This window comes from Buteo buteo, chromosome 17 (assembly GCF_964188355.1).
Source record: "Buteo buteo chromosome 17, bButBut1.hap1.1, whole genome shotgun sequence".
Lineage (NCBI taxonomy): Eukaryota > Metazoa > Chordata > Aves > Accipitriformes > Accipitridae > Buteo > Buteo buteo.
This window is the reverse complement of record NC_134187.1, coordinates 22,972,007-22,989,192: the sequence shown is the minus strand read 5'-3', so window position 1 is coordinate 22,989,192 and position 17,186 is coordinate 22,972,007. Positions and strand designations below refer to the sequence as shown.

Sequence of the window (17,186 nt, the reverse complement as noted above, 5' to 3'; positions counted from 1 at the left end):
ATCCAATGGAAAAACCCTCAGCTTGATGTCAACACAGTTATTCAGCAGGAGATGAAAGCATCAGGAAAGAGAAGGCCTACTGAGTTGAAAACAAAGGGACAGGTCTAGCATTTAGCTCCACGAGGCTGGGTCAGGATGCGATTACCTCCAGCATGATGATTCTGGCATTACAGCAGTATAATTAAGAACAGCATCTGGTTCACAGACTAGGAATATCTAATAGCACAAAAACCTTCCCGTCTTAAATAAATAAATAAAATAATAATCAAGAGTCATAATGAAAACGTGACTTTGGGGGAAGTCATACTAGCATTTAAAATTAAAAATCCCACCTCCAACCTTCCCATACTTTGCAATGGACACTAAAGATAATAAGCAAGGCAAGTCCCTCACAGGCTCTGAAAGGCTACAGAAGGAGATGTGCTGGGAAAATACTGTTACATCCATCACAAGACCTGAGGAGAAGTAAGAGTTAGTGTAAGGAATGGACACAGAAAAAAAGGTATAAATTGGAGTGATTTCTGCCTGTGTTGAAGTGCTGGTGCAGGGAGGGTTGGGGTTTTTTTGTTTTGGTTGGTCGGTTGGGGTTTTGGGGTTTTTTGTTTGTTTGTTTTAATTTCAGGAATCCTAAAATTTCTGTCCTTCCTCATGCTCTGCCAAACCCCTTCTCTAGTTTCCTGACTTCTCTACCTCCCAGTAACCCATCCAGGTACAGCAGCCTCTCTGACTTCTCCATCCACCAGCTAATGTGTCCCTAGACTCCTAATCCCCATCCTCACACAGCAATTCTCAAAACCTTTCGTCACAGGCCTGGGAAAGCCAGCTGCAGGGCAGTAGCCCCAAGCATGCCTTTCTCCTCCCACCACTCTTGCTCACTCTGTGCCTGATCCTGGCACCATCACTCTCAACCCACTGCCAACAGTTTCCTGTGACAGATCAAAGTATGCCTGTTAAGTGTTTAAAAAACAGCTTTTAAACCTTGCTTTGTGCACATGTGTAAATAGACACCTATGACTATGGCCAAAGCTGACAACAGACAACAGAAAAAAGACTTAAAAAAAAAAAAAAAAAAAAAGAACAAACCAGCAGCCATATTAAGATCTACACATTGACATGCAAAGGCATCTCCTAGTCTCTTCCAAAGGTATTTAAAAAAGAAACAAACAAAAAACCCCAAAACCAAACCCCATTTTCTTCAGTCTAGTTAAAAAACTCTCCAGAACGAAACAGCTGCAATAGCTTAAACTTGTTCTAGTCAGGACAAAGCCACAACAAAACCAGAGGATGAGCATTCAGCTTACAAAGTGTCGATTTGGGTGGGCTCAAGTCTTGCAGTTAATTGCTCACTCCCTGATTTCCAAAGGATGGGCAGCAAGGATGGAGGTGAGGGGAGAGCTGATAATGTGTTCTGGGAGAAAGCACAGACAGTGAGGCTTTTATTCTCAAGATAAGAAACTTGCAAAATGAAAATAAGGGTCTCATGGAAGAACACCCTGGCTACTACCTCTACATCCTCCAGCCGCGGGGTGCTGGAGCAGCTAAGGGTACACGCAGTAGTGAAGTGGCTCTTGGGGGCCTATCCCTAGCCAGCACACACTGGGGGGCCCTGAGGATTCTGCAGTGACTTCAGGCACTGCACCCAGCCCTGCCCGTCCCCACTGTGCCCCGCATCCCCGTCCTCCAAGCGCTCAGAGCAGGGAATCGGCAGCGGGAAGCTGCCTGCGTCCCAGGCAAGCCTTCCCTCTCAGACAGGGCACAAGGGCAGAAGGAGAGGAGGCAGAAGGAGAGGAGCCGAAGCAGCGAGAGCACGGGAGGGAGCCCAGGGCTCCTCCCGACGTGCAGACAGACGCAGCGAGGGCAGGCACCCACGCCGTCGGTGTGTTCCTGCCTCCCGCGGCACGGATGCAGCCAAAGGTGCTAGACCAGAGACGCGACACAGCTGGATCGTTTTCATCACCCCACCTCTCGTCTCTCCTTAATAAATGGTACAGACTTCTCTTTGATGACAAAAATCTCTTATTTGGGGTTTTTTTAAGCTCAGTCACCTTCAAGCAACCAAAGTGGTACAGATCTAAGACAGAAAGGCAGGGAACACTGGTGAACAGTTTTGTGCCTTTTGAGCACCTGAAGGATCCCAAAACTTCAAGTCTTGTCAGGCTTACCCCCATTTGCTCTTCACATTATTTTCCACACTCATTTACCACTTACACTAATCCGGCGGCTGCAAAAGAAGAAAAGGTGAAGAACTGTCCACAAGCAAAAATAATCTTTTTAAATTTTGCTTTTATCCAATTTGAGTTTTTTCTTTTTTTAAGGAGCTTCTGTTTAATATTTTCATCTTTTCTTTTCCCTGTTACATTTTGTTGACGACTGTCTCACTCCCACACTGATTCAGGTCTCCTTTAAAAAGATGCTGTTGGCATTTGAAACTGGATTGAGGAGAAGGGAAATACAGGTGATAAAGGCAAGTGTTAAAAATCAGGATAACCTCAATAACTGAGCAGCACTGCAGGATACATACATGCCTCTTGTGGTTGCCTCGCAAAAAGGAGCTGGGAATTCCATTTTTACACTCAGAATCACTCTGTTCTTCATAGCTTTCAAACTCACTTGAACTCCACCCATATTCCAACGAGCTGTTTCCACCATCATCACCATTTTCAACATCATCATAAATCATCTCCTCTGCAAGAATTAAACCAAAATAAAAAAAACCTACACTGAAATTTCTGTTTGTTTAAACAACAAAAAAAATTGTTCAGGATGTACTATAAAGAACTATACAGACTTTTGTATGCACATTTTAAAATGTGAATTAAATCCAATATTCAAACAGCCAAAGTGGGTTGTCTTTGTTGAAACAGAGTACTAAAAGATAACAGTGTTACAGGTACCCACCATGATCCTTTTAACAACATGCCCGACTCAAACTACATGGTTACGTCCAAATCCCACAAGATGTTTTAGAAGAAATTCAAAGGAAGTTCAAACTGTAGCTATGAACACACGTCTGCACTGAGAAGAAGCATGCTTCCATTTGCAAGCTTGCCATTTGGCGCTAGGAACATTTTCATCATCAGCTCAAATGACAAATGCTAAAACATTGCAAGAATCAAGTGAAAATGTCACTACTTCAAGCAGAACAGATCAGACCAAAGTAGCAATAAACATATTACACTATGGTATTTTATGACTTGTCATTCTTGCAACTCCACCAGGAGTCTCCCATATCTGCAGGTTACCTTGCCCATAATCTAGTCTAAGAGCTTGAAGTATTAACCTTTTCAAGATACAGAAAGCTATATTGCAAAGGCTGACCAAAGTATCACCTGTTAAAGACACAGGTCTTTTCATTGGCACAAATGTCAAGTATGACAAACTGACTTAAAACAAAATGGAAAATGTTTAGTGCCGATTACTTATCAGGAAATAGGCATGCACTCTACATGCAGCATCATTTGTCATTAGAAGTAGAGAAGTGTGGACACTTCGGTCAAGGATCTCTATTGTCAGAAGTTATAACGCAGCATTTAAAACTGTCTCATATTAAATTCAGTAAACAAAAGCTGCGCTTTCATTTTAAGATTGAAGTTTTATTTAAATCAAGAAAAAATATGTACTCGAAAGAAAAGCTGACATTTTACACATCGGTTTAAGCCCTGGATTCCATAATTTAAAAACTACATTTTGACCAATAATACTATTTTAATATTAAAATTAAATTCTTTACAATTAACACAGAGGAATCTCCTCTAATTTAGAAGAATCAAATTTTAAGAATTTTTTTTTAAACCTCCATGCATATCAAGACTGTCCTTAAAATATACTTACTGAAGACGACATTTTAGTGGTAATCTAGCTCAATGAATAATTTAAGGGAATCATCATAGTCAGTCGAAATAAGTCAAGACTTATGTAAGTCAAACTTTTGCAGTGCCAAATATTAAGGCAGGATTTACCCAGTGATTTGGCGGACATATCTTGCTAATGTAGACTGAGCTCTTACTGTCACTTTTTTAGAATAGTTGTGTCTCCCTGACAAAATATACAAATAATAAACATTAAGATCGTGAAAGTACAAAGATGAAATTTCCCTCACTATCTATTTTCTCAGAATATTTCCATGTCTTTGGGGACAAAGAGAAAGCCAAACTTTTAATTAATGTCTCCTAGGTTAAGCTGAAAATTCTGACCAAGATGCTCAGCAGAGTTTGCTCCGCATCCCATATCCCTCCCCAGCTCAGCCTCCTGGCCTTGGTGTTTGTGTTTCCTGACTGAGCAGTGACAGCGCAAAGATGTCCCTGCCCAGAGCAGCACAGTCCACTGAGGGACCTTCCAGTAATAAAAGCATTCAAGTCATGAATGTAACGTAATACTTTCAAATAATAAATGAAACACATTTCAGTAATAATTTGTGAAACACCTTGCCTGAACACTACTAACAACAAGAAATGATAACGTTACAGCTTTAAAGGTAAATGTGGTATTCACATAAGAAAGCTTAAGTGTTTTCTTGAATCATTAACAGCTTCAGTATCAAACACCTAAACCCTCTGAGAGCCATGACAAGTAGATGCTGAGTTCCTAATAAGCCGATCCTCTCAAACACAAAATCACGTTAGTAGCAACCAATCTTTAAGCACATTCTTCACTATAACCAAAAACTGCAAAACAAATCTGAGTGAGAACTCACTGAAATAAGCTTCTTGAGCCCTAGCTCCACCACTCCCAGTAAAGGTAAAATCTTGGCTCCAGCAACTACTTTTAAGATCCGTTCTGCCCCTTCCATCAGGAGCTGGACCACTCCAAAGCTGAAATAAAACTTTTCTGTAGAGTCACAGTCAGGATGGTAAACTGCTGCTCTGAATCTCCTATTCCATCTGTCAAGTATTTTTATGTTGAAGGGGGACTTTCAAGAAAAGAGCAAGTCTCTGCATAACCACGACAATGAAGATTTATCATACATTATTTAACTATTTAAACCACTCTTTTCCTACCTACCTTGCCTTGTTTAGGTCACTATAGCTACAATACCCAACACTGTAAATCTCTAATATACAGAATATTCAGACATTTGGGACAGTTTCTATAGAATAAAGCAGAATTCAGCTTTTGAGAAGAGCAGTGCAGGAGACCTGCTGAGATAAAGTCTTTCAAAAGTTAGTTTAATTCTGAACTTTGTAAGACCTACCAGTTATTGACACAGTATTAATCCCATTTACATATATTTTAGGTACTTAGTGAATGTATCTATTCACTATACATGCACATAATTCTATATCACACTGCTTTCAATGTGGGCTGTATTACAAAGACCTCAAACCTGGTTCAGAGTCTGAATTTTCTCTTGGAACATCATCGTAAATTACTTCATCTGGGTCTAAAAGCAAAACAGAAAAAAAAAATGAGAACCCTCTAATATTTGAATGGGACCAACAAACAGTGTTTAAGAGACTTTTGGACAACGCCCTTAGCATGGTTTAGCTTTTGGTCAGCCCTGAAGTGGTCAGGCAGTTGGACTAGATGAGCATTGTAGGTCCCTTGCAACTGAAATATTCTATTCTAAAGAATTTTTGTTATATTGGCACATATAAATACAATGGAGATATGACTCATTCTCCACTAGCATTTTGCTAGTACATCTAATCATCATTCAAATAATGTAATAATGCACAAAACCAGTATAAGGTATTTGTGAAATTCCACAGTTTTATCTGCATTGTTTATGATGACCTTTGGTAGCCTGAAAACAGAAATCCACTTCAATAGCCAACATTTCTCTCTCCTTTTTACAGCACTAGGGTATGCTCTGTGCTTGTCAAGCACTGCTCATTGCCTTATTAAATGGCTGTAGAGCAGCTGTAATAGACATTTTAAAAAAAGAATGAAAACTAAATAATGTAATGATCATTGTAGTACATTAAGAGGCAGAACAAGGATGCAAATTCTTCAGTCCCTCCAAGTGACATGTAAGATGAACCTCCAGCCCAGTGGGAACACCTGAGAACAGGCAGGATAACCTGTCCTCAAACGACATGGTCTGTTCTGGTTTAAAATGCAGCTGCCAGCCAAGGCACACACCAACAAGAAGTGGTAATCCCTTCCCTTCCAAATTCTCCAAGAACTTATTTGCCAATTACTGCATGAGAAGAACAATTTCGTATACAGCCACAGAGCAGACTCTGAACTGGAGCAAATTTCCACTGCACACATGCTGATGGAGCCAAACTATTTCCTTAAGGCATTAACAAATTATTCCACAGGCTCCAAAAAGCACTCCATAGAAAAGTGAATGTTAACTTTATTCTAAAATACGCAATTTTATTACACTGCTGAATGTTTTAACTGGTATAACTTGGTTCTGGAACATATCTAAAAAAATACAATAAAAATGAACATGGACATTCCTGTAAAATACATACGTGCATACAGATACACACATACTGTTGAACACAACTTAAAACTGACCTTCTATAGTTGTACTTCAGTGCTCACTGATACTTACTTTCCATCCATGCTGTATTTGCAGGATCTGCAACCCACTTGGCCAGAGCATCATCCTCTCTCTTGGCCTGGTTATCTTCACTTGAAAAAAAGGCCACAAAAAAAAAGCATTAAAAGCTACACCACATGTTTTTAAACAATTGTGAAGACAAGACAATAAACAACTTGCTGCCTTCCAGTTCCCACTCCGAGGCTGCTGATTAGTCAAAAACGCTGCCTCAGTATGTAATTAGGACATTAGTAATCTATTCTATTTAACAGTGTGACAATTTTAGCCAAGAAATTGAAAACATTTCCCTTCCAATCTCAAGAAATATTTTGCTTTTGAGTTCTTATACCAGAACACAGAAAACTCTCTCTTAGAAAGCAGTGAAGTGAGAGCTGCTCTTTCACTGTAAATAAGACTAAAGATGTTCCGGGCTATATCAGGAGCCATCAGCCTTGACAAGGCTGTTATCCGCCTCTGGTTGGTACTGCTGAGGCTGAACCTGCAGCAGCACATCCACTTTTGGCTTCCTGGCACTGCCTTTCTACAGAGTTGTGGAGAAATTGAAGCTACCTATAGAGAGATGTGGAGAAACTGAAGTCGGAGACTAAAGCACATGGCCTACAAGGAAAGAGGTGGCAGACATGGAGCTTATTTAGTCTGGTGAAAAGGATGTTATGGGGTGATCCAACAGCAACTACAACTATCTGGAAGAGAGATACAGAGGTGATGGAGTTGGTTTTGGTTTTTTTGTTTGGGTTTCTTTTGGGGTTTGGGGGGCTGGTTTTTTTCAGTGCCAGATGATACACAAGGGGGAATGGTCAAAAAACTGCACACTGGAAGATTTGGTTTGGACATCAGGGGGAAAAAAAAATTCAAAGTGTAGTACAGCAGGGAAGACTGCTCAGGAAAGCTGCAGCATCTCCATCCCTGGAGGTTTTCAAAGTTCAACCATCAAGGCCATGCCTGATCCAATGGCATGTTGGCAGTGGTCCTGCTGAAAGCAGCAGGCTAGACTACATGATCGCCAGCAGCCTGTTGCAGGTGACATTGTTATGACTATAAAAATTAAACCTAGTTCCTTCAAAAATGTCATGCATGGTTATACACACAAGACCTCAACCAGTGCTGATTTTGGTACACAACCAGAATTACTGAGTTAAGAAAATGAAAATAAACAAACATGGAAGCATCACACATGAAAAATAAAATATTTATCAAATGTAAGATTTCTTAGGAATTAAGATTTTACAGATCATTAAAACATGCTAAACTGACAATCACCTATTTTGAGGCTCCTCTGAGTTTACAGAATTATGACATTCTTCAGTTGCTGACTGCGTACCTGCTAATTAGAGGGGGAAAAAAAAAAAATCACCAAAATGCTTGGAAAAAAATGTCAGTATGATTCAAATGATACATTTTAGCATAAGAAACTGATTTTACTAGTTCATTGCTAATGTATAATCTACTTCTATACAATATTTTTATTCTTAAACACGTCCCAAAAAATGTAGTTTCTTCACACTATCCATTTTTGCAAATGAAAGAATTCAGAGACACAGCAATCTGGTATAAGAGCTGTTAAGAGGAAATTACAATGTCTGATGCATTTAATTCTAATCTCTCAAACACATATTCCTCTACAGGTAATAACAACCACACAAACATTAGCCTTTACTTGCCAATATTCCTAATGGTGGTAGACAGCAAAGGCTGCAAAAAAAAAAAAGCATCACAGTACATGGAATTACAGTAGAATTGCTGTATAGCTAAAGAATAATATATGCAAAATACAAGAAAGAAAAAAAAAGGCAGGACATGCGGAGCTTTCTGTTCCTCCTGCTCTCTTGACATTAAGCTGTCAGCTTTGCCAATTCTGGTTACAAAATGGGGGACTGTTCCTGTTTCTGTAATAATCCATAGTTATTTCCCTTTCAAGTTTCCTCTTCTGTCTTAAAATTGTATCAAAGGACAAACAGAATTCATCAAATCTTTAAGGAAAAAAATCCCAGGGCAACTCTAAATCCACAAGGATTGGGAAATAAACAAACAAACAAACAGAAGTACATATAGAAAAGGTAAAAGGGACAGGAACTCTGCCAGGACCTAGGTAAAACATGATAAGGTATGAGAAGAAACCATTTGGCTTGCACTGAACTATGGCTCTGGAAATTATTTCATGACATTAAAAGGGAATTAGCATTAATCATTATTAATGGCAAGATAAGACAGGAGTCCTCCCTTGTACTATATGTACATACTTGATACTTGGGTACATACTTGAGATACTTAGGCATCGCAATCCTACTATGGCAAACAGAGTCTGATAGGAACTTTTTTTTTTAAAAATAAACTGACATTTTTCTTCCGAGATTGACAAGAAATTTTAGTTCATACCGCAGGATAGAGTTGTTTTTCTATTTTGACACAAAATCTCCCACACATGTCCAGGCTGAGTGCTACACAAGCATTTACAAAACAGCACAGCTACCTGAAATTAAACAAGGATTTCCCTTCAAATAAAGTAAGGTGCGTAAATACAGTACCTTCTTCATCTACAGAAACACTGCGTATTATGACAGGACTGGAGTATGCTGGCAGTATCAAAGGTAAATTAGATGGCACAGCATAGCCACAGGGCACAGGAACAGAATATCCACCGGACAAGTTTGGACTTGGACATTCGTCTTGAGGACTTGGTTCTGGTGACGGGGATGGATCCTTGTCTTGGATTGGTGAAATATTTATGACCGAGTAGGGATTTACTTTGGCTGGAGTGCCTTCCGCAGTAGGTTCTGATGTTTGTAGCTTCTCACTGTTTTCTAAATTATTGGCCTCTTTAGTTGAAAAATTAAACAAAAAAAATAAAGTTTTATTTTTCATACTTCTTCAAGCTGCTTAATACTGCTTTTTGCTTGTATGCAAAACACTGACCTGATCCTTACTATACAAGTTGCTTACAATCTATGACTCATAAAATTCCCACACAGTAGTGCTATCCTCCCTATTTCACAGATGAGGAATGCAACAGCAGCAAAACAAGCTTGGTTACAAGGATGCCTATGGAAAAAACAATAACTGGATTCTAAATCCTGAATAGGAGGATTTCTGACAAGTAGCCAGGGTCCTCTTTTGCTTATCATAAGCACATGGCTCAAAACAGCCTAAACCTTGAAGGTTAAAATCTGGATTCTAGATTAATTTGGATCTTATAAACACAAATACAAGAAACATTTTAGGAATAGCCATGAGGAGAGAAAAAGTTCACTGGAGGGACACTCCTCAAAGAACAGTCCTGAAAATGCTCTGTTAAGAAAAGGCGAAAGAAAACTTTCCAAGTTTTCCTCTTTGAAAAGAAATTATTCTGTTACACAAAGCTTGTAGTATCTCTTGAGACAAGCTGATGTATAGCAGAACCAAAGGCCCCTCCAAAGCGAGCTGCAGAAATGCATCCCAAACAATCAAGTTTTTGAGCTCCAAGTACAACTTCAGAAAAGGGTAAGCAAGGAACAAACTTTCACAGAAAGATGGTGTTTAAGTTCCAGGCTGTCAAACTGCATTATCACTTGAAGAGTTATCTATCTTTAATTGCCATGAGCACAATGACTCCGCTTACAAAAGGAAATTGGTTCAAAGTCAGCAAAATCAGCTGTTGTCGATTTGAGCAGAATACAGCTATTTCCAGACTACACCTCAGCACTGGGAACATCTGCATGTGTTGTAACAAATGTTTTAATGTTTAATAAAATAAGACTTCTGTTTATTAACAAAATGCATACATTCAGATGCCATTTATTTTTATGCACATCATCCTGAGATCAGCAACCAGCAAGCTTAGCTGTGAAAGCAGCTTATCTCAAGTCATCCACCTGCCATTAGAGCTGCAAGGGCATGAAATTTTCCTGTAGCATGGCACTGTAACTGAAACCAATCCATTGGTTTGGATGTCACACTTGGATGGGAAACCTCACAGCAATTACATGGGATGGTCATTTGCCTTGTCAAATCTACCAGGAGTGTAACTAGCAGGAATATTCAAAACACTTGTATGGTATCTCCATGGAAACCTCTTTTTACAAGTATTTTTACTGCACTGTCAAGAAAAGGGATCCTATAATCAGTCTTGACTATTTAGCCTAGTGGAGGCACAGCCCGACAGGCTGACTTACCTGTGGCATTAGCCTCTTGGTGCTCTATGTTATTTCCAGGACCAGGAGGAGGTGGGAGAAGGGCTTGCCTGTCTGCTTCTGGTATCTCATCTCCACTGTCAAAGTCAAACTGTTCTCCCTCATCCTCCTCTTCATTGTTCATACCTGCGGCTTTTGGTTCATGCTCTAAAACTGTGCAGAAAGACACGCTTTTGGTTGTTTGCTCTTAATAATAATTTCACAGAACCAGCAAGTGTTCCACATTATGAATGAAGCTTACACAATGAACCCTTAGATTTTTAGGTTACTGGTATAGAACAAAAGCTCCTTGACATGTTGATGACCTCGTGCGGTTTTCAATAAATCCTTTAGTGCAAACAATGAAATTACTTGGAAAGCAATTAAGAAGTGATAATGCAAACACCCTCACTTTTGTCATAATGAACCAAAACCAAAATATTTTTAGGAAAACACTTAAGTAGCCAATTCTTTAAACAAGATAAATTCACAGATTTATTTGTACAGGGACTTTGTTCTTACCCACAGGAGCCTGGAGAACCCACGAAGGTTTAAACCCCCTCACTGCCTTACCGACCGCTGTTTTTGCCATGCATTCACATGACAAGAAGCTGCCTACAGCAGCCAAAGCTTCTGTCAGAGGCTGCACAGAGGAACCATAGCCAGAGCAGCTGCAAGGGGGGATGCCCAAACCCACCAGCCTCCTCCCTCCTTCCAGAAGCCATCACTGCAGCTCCCCCAAAGAAAAGGGCTTCGTCCCTCTCTCCCTAGACCTGCCTTAGCTGCTCTCCCACCTTCTGGAGGAGAAACTCTTACCAGAGGTCCCCTTGAGGCAGAAATGTCATCTGTAGAAATTTTTTTGGTCCAGCTGACCTTCCTCCCAAGCTCTTCCTCAAACCCATGACCGATACCTAACTTTTACACAGGTGTTCAGCAATGTATTTTAAATGTTACAAAAAACCCTCATAACTATAGCATAAAAATATATACTAAAATAGATAAATATGTAAATACACCAATATGTTATGAAACAATACGTGAAGTTGATAGGGTTCTCCTGTCCCCTCTTCAGGTAACAGTATGAGAAAGTCTTGCAAGGACAATTGGATCTCCTGAGTCATGATGATATTATCAGCTTTTCTACCATCCAGGATGCGTTTTGTATGTTTATGATAAAACCCACACAAACCACAGCTCTAGACCGCTTTGATTGTCATAGTAATCAGCATTCCTGCCAAGGCTTCTGTTTCTTCAGGCAGGCTGAGCCAGCATATTTTATCACAGCCACAAATAACAAGATCTTTCATGCAGCCTCTCTGCAGGAGAAAAAAGTGAACTAATTGCAAAAATAGTAAGGAACAAAAAAGGGGTTATCCTGCATTTATTGTCATGGTTTATGGCTGAGGCAGCAGGACATTTAATTTCATTTTGATGCTTTTTAAAAAGCCTTCTGTATGAAGTCAGCCTTTGGACTAAGGCTTTTAATTTTGGCTTTTATCCATTAGCAATATTAATTTTTTTTTTTTCCCTGAAAGATACAAAAAATCCTGTAGAGCTCTTCCAAGTGATTCAAGACAATCACAGCATTCTTCCCGATTCAGCATCCATCTGACTAGGCTGTACTACTTGCTGCTTAACAGTAATGGGGAAAAGAAGAAGAAGGGGGGGGTGTGTGTTTTATTTCTGGTTTTTTTTGGTTTCTTTATGGTTTCACCATGTCTGCGTACTTCAAATTTGGAAAACACAAACCTGTGAAATACTATGTAGAGTGGGTTTTGTGATTACCAGTGTGTGAAACGTTGGTTAGTCACGCAGGCTAGGCTGATAAGGAGACGGCAGTCACAAGCAGGGTGACAGCTACATACCCACAACTTCTCACGGACACGCACTGCTACCTGCCACTCCTCTCCCTGTACTATAGAAGTAAACCACAGCAGCAACCATTCAAATACATAAACTAGCTCTGTCTGCACTTGGTATGGTGGGAGGAGGGGGAAGATGAGGTTACTGGAATGAGTTGATCCCTTCTGCAGGTTTAGGCCACTCGGGCGACTGGGGCACTGCTGGAGCAAGGCTCAGCTGAGAGCCATGAACCCATCTGCTCACTGGAAGTGAATTCTAGGCATTGGCAAAAGAAAAAGCATGTATGCTTATGAAACGCTCGAGCCACGCAGGGAAACGTCACGGGAGCAGCAGGCTCCTCTGAGTTTTTGTGGCTGATAAATTAGGGAGCTTCTGGATCCAAATACTTCCTTGGGGCGTATAAAGGTAAGTTAGGTATCAGATGCCTGATAACTCCCTACTCTAGCACTTTTGCACTGATGCAATTCCCCAGGGACTCAGGTCCGGCGCAGTGCCATTTGTCAGAGGCAGACAAGACCTGCCACTGGCAAAAAAAGGTAATTTGAGACACTAAAAGCAAAAGGAATGACTCAGGACCCAAGAGCAAAACCTGGTCAACCGATGCACTCTTCCCCTTCAACATGCCTCCCCATTCCCCCTGAAAAAGCAACCAACTCATATTTTATGATTGTGGGAAGAAATCTTAACATAGGAATTGACTTGCTCAACTTCAGTAAAAAAAAAAAAGTTGAAGGTGCCACCTAATTTTTTTCCTGTAATGGCTGTTACTGGCTGCCCTGTTTCGTTGATTCAGAAACATTTACTTTGCATCATAAATAAAGAAGGCACAGAACCCTGTAATTGGGCACTACAGCCTGGAAAGATCCCCTAAATCACGTCACTGATGGGACAGTGGGTTACGATTACAAAACAGACAAAAAAAGAGAGAAATTCCTTTCTCAGATTACACGTCCTTTAGAAAGGGCAGACTGGAGACAAATACCCTCACTTCAGAAAGCAAGTCTTGAAACTGTATTTCAGCTTTGCATCACTTCTGCATTTGCTTAATTCTGCAGGTATAAAGATAAACTTTAACCCTTAAAATGTACTGATCCCTTCAGCCTCATACTTAATAAAAATATTCTCCTTTAAGCTTTTAATCTCAAGGGCATACTATTTCATTTGACAGAAAAAGTATTTTAATAACAAAAATAAGGGGGGGGGTGCTTTTTGCTTCAACTGAAGAGCTGCTCAACACTGCAGATACATACAGATTATGTCATACAATAAAAGACATCATGAATAACTACAGTTTTGAAAATATGTTCTTTTTCTACAGCTGTGTTATGTCAAAACAACACACACACACAAAAGCACTTGTGAAGTGCTACAATGAGTTAGGAAGACACACAGCATAGTTCCACTTGGGCTGAATTTGGCTACAAAAACCCACCCCAGATCTTGCAAAATTTCATGCTTATGAAGAAAGCCCCAGTTCCTCCAACCCTTTAACTGTAAATCAAAAAGATCAAACCAAAAAATGCATTTCCAGGCAACTGTGCTTGCAGAAAAAAAAACTGTGGGGCTGAGGAGGGGATTTCCAAAGGCAACCCCCCCCCACCTCCAACAATCACATAGAGGACAACTACTTTTTTTTTTTTTTTACATAATTTTAAAATGCCTTTTTTTTTTTGCCAAAGTAATAATCATAGACTGCTTAGGATTACAGAGTCTGCCTGGAATTACGTCGAATAATTAAATTAGTTACTGAAAAACCAATTTGCCCTTTCACCACTACTCACATCCTTAACTTTACGCATGCCAACCAGAACAATGAGAATACAATAATTGATTAAACTTTCTCATCTTATGCCAATACTGTTCTGCAGCATTTGCTTTGCAAATGCTTCAGGGAAATTCTTGCATTTCTAAAAATTTCTATTTGGAGTTTTAAAGCATGGAAAAAAATAATCTGATATAACGGAAAAATTGCCTTCAAGTTAAATTAAGTGTGAAAGTGCGAATTTAGGATTAGAAAAAGGAATATATACTCTCATAACTGTTAGCACAACACATGGATTTATGACTTTTTTCTGTGGTATGTTATTCAGTGAAATGACTTTTTCTTAAGCTGACTTCAAAAACAAGCTAACTTAGGCTGTGTTTACAGAGACCTGCTGGGGCATAAGTAAATTTAACAATTTTTGGTTGCACTGCCAATTGCAAAGCATTCTTGGCACTATCTGCTGCTTTCCCATTCATTTTCCTTAATTTATTTATAGTTCACTGTAATAGAGCTAAAGAGTTAAAAGAGTGACATTAATTTTAAAGCTGAGATTAAGCTTGTGAAGCTTCATTAAAAGTTTTCTTCAACAGTTTATTTTAGAGATACAGAAGACAAAATAGCTCTGTACTTACTATCAAGTGCACTTTGAACACAGTGCGAACACACAGGGGAAAAAAGGCACCCCAAAACTCTGTCCTCCCTTGCAATCGTGTAAATCAGAGATGATGTTGAAGAAGTCAACTGAGTTTTAACATGGTTTTCCATGGAATAAGGAAGAAAGAAACAGAATCCCAAGCAGGAACAGTTCAGCAGTCTGGAGCATGGTAACAACAAACCTGGAAGCCCTGGACATAAACAGGCATGCTGCCATCAAGAAATATGAATATTTTATGTTATGTTTTAAGGTTTGAAAAATATCTTTAGAAATCAAAGTAAGGCTTCTGTATAATTAGGAATGTCACCCTTGCAATCAGTTGTAGTCTTAATTTTTTTTTTTTTTTAAATTAAAGTTAGCAGGGAACTATGGAACAAAAAGAAGAAATACATCTATTATATTTGAAAGAATCTATGACAAAGAATTTTCTAGAGACTGAAGGAAACTATAAATGTGCACGTTCTTAGAAGGGAAAACTAATTTTTTTTCTCCCTCTAACAGTCACCTTTCTTCCAATGCCTTTTTTTTTTTTTTTGGGGGGGGGGGGCGGGGAAGGATCTACAGTGTAATCTCTCTTGTATATTCACTGAATGCCAAATTTTCTTTTTTTTCTAAATGATAAACATTTTTAGTCACTTTTACCATATCACCACCTTACACTGACCAATGAAGAAAATAAGTGTATAATGCTTCAGATGGAAAATATCTAATTCCTGTTTAGTGAAAAAAATATTAATATAAATGAACCTAAAGCAGACTGGCAGGAGCTGCTTGTTCTTATTCTAACGTGCAGTTTTAAAACATCTACCTTTTTTACTCACGTATTTTGGATTGCAACAAGACACTTGGGACTGCATAGACCCACCTTCCTTCAAACTGAATTCCCCACTTTTCAACTTCCTACAAAGTCTTGAGTATCTTGACATAAGCAAAACTTTTCAGTAAAAAATACTAAAAAAAGTTTCCTATCTTAGAGTATTTTTAGGTATTTTAAAAATTGGTAACTTACAAAGGTTACAAATCAAAGCAAATGGCCAGGTATAGCAATGTGAGTGCTTATTACTTAACTGTGATACTTTCCAGAGATTTCTCAGACGAGATACACTTGCCTTTTCCAACCCTTATTTCTAAAGGGTTAAAATCTGCCCAGCTCCTTATGTAAGTGCACAAGGCACTAGATGGAAATAAGAAATGGAAGTGTGCACATACCAGGAAATACCTGAATGTTAAAGTTATCATTACTTTTGTAAAACTAACCGTTTGTGCCCAAACATACCATGCTGACTGTGCTCCACGATGAACGAGCTCTCGAGCTGTTCACTTTTTATTTCAGGTGAAATTTCGTAGCAGAGGCTTGGTGTTTGTCAGAAAAGTGAACCTTGTGCTAGGAAACACTCATGCCTGCAAAAGTTCCCCGATTTGGCCAACTTGTAAACCTCTGGAAAATAACAGTTGATTCATATTCAGCAGGAACTTGCAAAAAGGTTTTAAGAGACTCAGTCACCACTGGACAGCCTCTAGCTTCTCCCAGCTTTTTAGCACTCAGACTGCATTCCTACAGCTAGAAAGCAACATGGTATTTTCTACCCACTCACGTCTCCCACTCGTGACCACTACTTCTTCGGTATCAGGAGAGAAAAATCAAAGTTAAACCTTCTTTCGTGGTGGTACCCGGCTCACACGTCTCTCTCCTGCCCTTCCCCAAATGACACCTCTCCTGGCACTTGTGCGGGGAGAGGGGCGAGGTGTCCAGAGTGGCTGGCCAGGGCAGGAGGGACCCCCAAGAGGAAGGCTGGCTTTTAGGGGCAAGTGCTCCTGCAAACGCTGCCCTTCACCGACACTTCCAAGTCACAGCGTGACATGTGCCAGCACACCGCCGGCATCCGCAAATCAGCTCCTCCTACGGTCACGCAGGTGGAAAGCGTCTATTCTGCTGGGGGAAAGAAAAGTCTAAAGCAAACCTGTGTATGCAAAAAACACAGGGGTGAGCACTCCTTCCCATGGGAAGCGGATCAGAGCCAAGGACTTTCATGCCCCTTTCACTTGCAGTTGTGCTAAGCTGGCGCTGCAGGAAACCCAGGTCCCTGCGGTACAGGCACGCTGCTAATTATACACAGCTCGTGCACACATCCAAAGCATGACCACAATGTCTGCATTACAAGTCTCTGCGGAAAACAGTTACAAAAAAACCCCCAACAAAATTAAACAGTACACATTCATGCAGAAAGTGTTTCCAGTGATGGA

General features: G+C 39.9%; 1 protein-coding gene across 5 annotated transcripts in view; it reads right to left on the bottom strand.

The window, feature by feature from the left end:
* The window catches only part of ARHGEF10 (Rho guanine nucleotide exchange factor 10), a 117,394-nt gene that overhangs the window by 75,674 nt on the left and 24,534 nt on the right, over positions 1 to 17,186 (bottom strand). For 4 of the 5 annotated variants that reach the window (XM_075049252.1, XM_075049250.1, XM_075049253.1 and 1 more), the window contains exons 3-8: positions 10,663 to 10,833; positions 9,040 to 9,330; positions 7,775 to 7,838; positions 6,506 to 6,585; positions 5,324 to 5,380; positions 2,522 to 2,685 (exon numbers count right to left, since the gene is read on the bottom strand). In XM_075049252.1, the coding sequence (XP_074905353.1) occupies positions 2,522 to 2,685; positions 5,324 to 5,380; positions 6,506 to 6,585; positions 7,775 to 7,838; positions 9,040 to 9,330; positions 10,663 to 10,833 (827 nt within the window). Of the gene's footprint in view, positions 1 to 2,521; positions 2,686 to 5,323; positions 5,381 to 6,505; positions 6,586 to 7,774; positions 8,965 to 9,039; positions 9,331 to 10,662; positions 10,834 to 17,186 lie in introns of those variants that run through there. The other variant, XM_075049254.1, reaches the window with a different exon arrangement.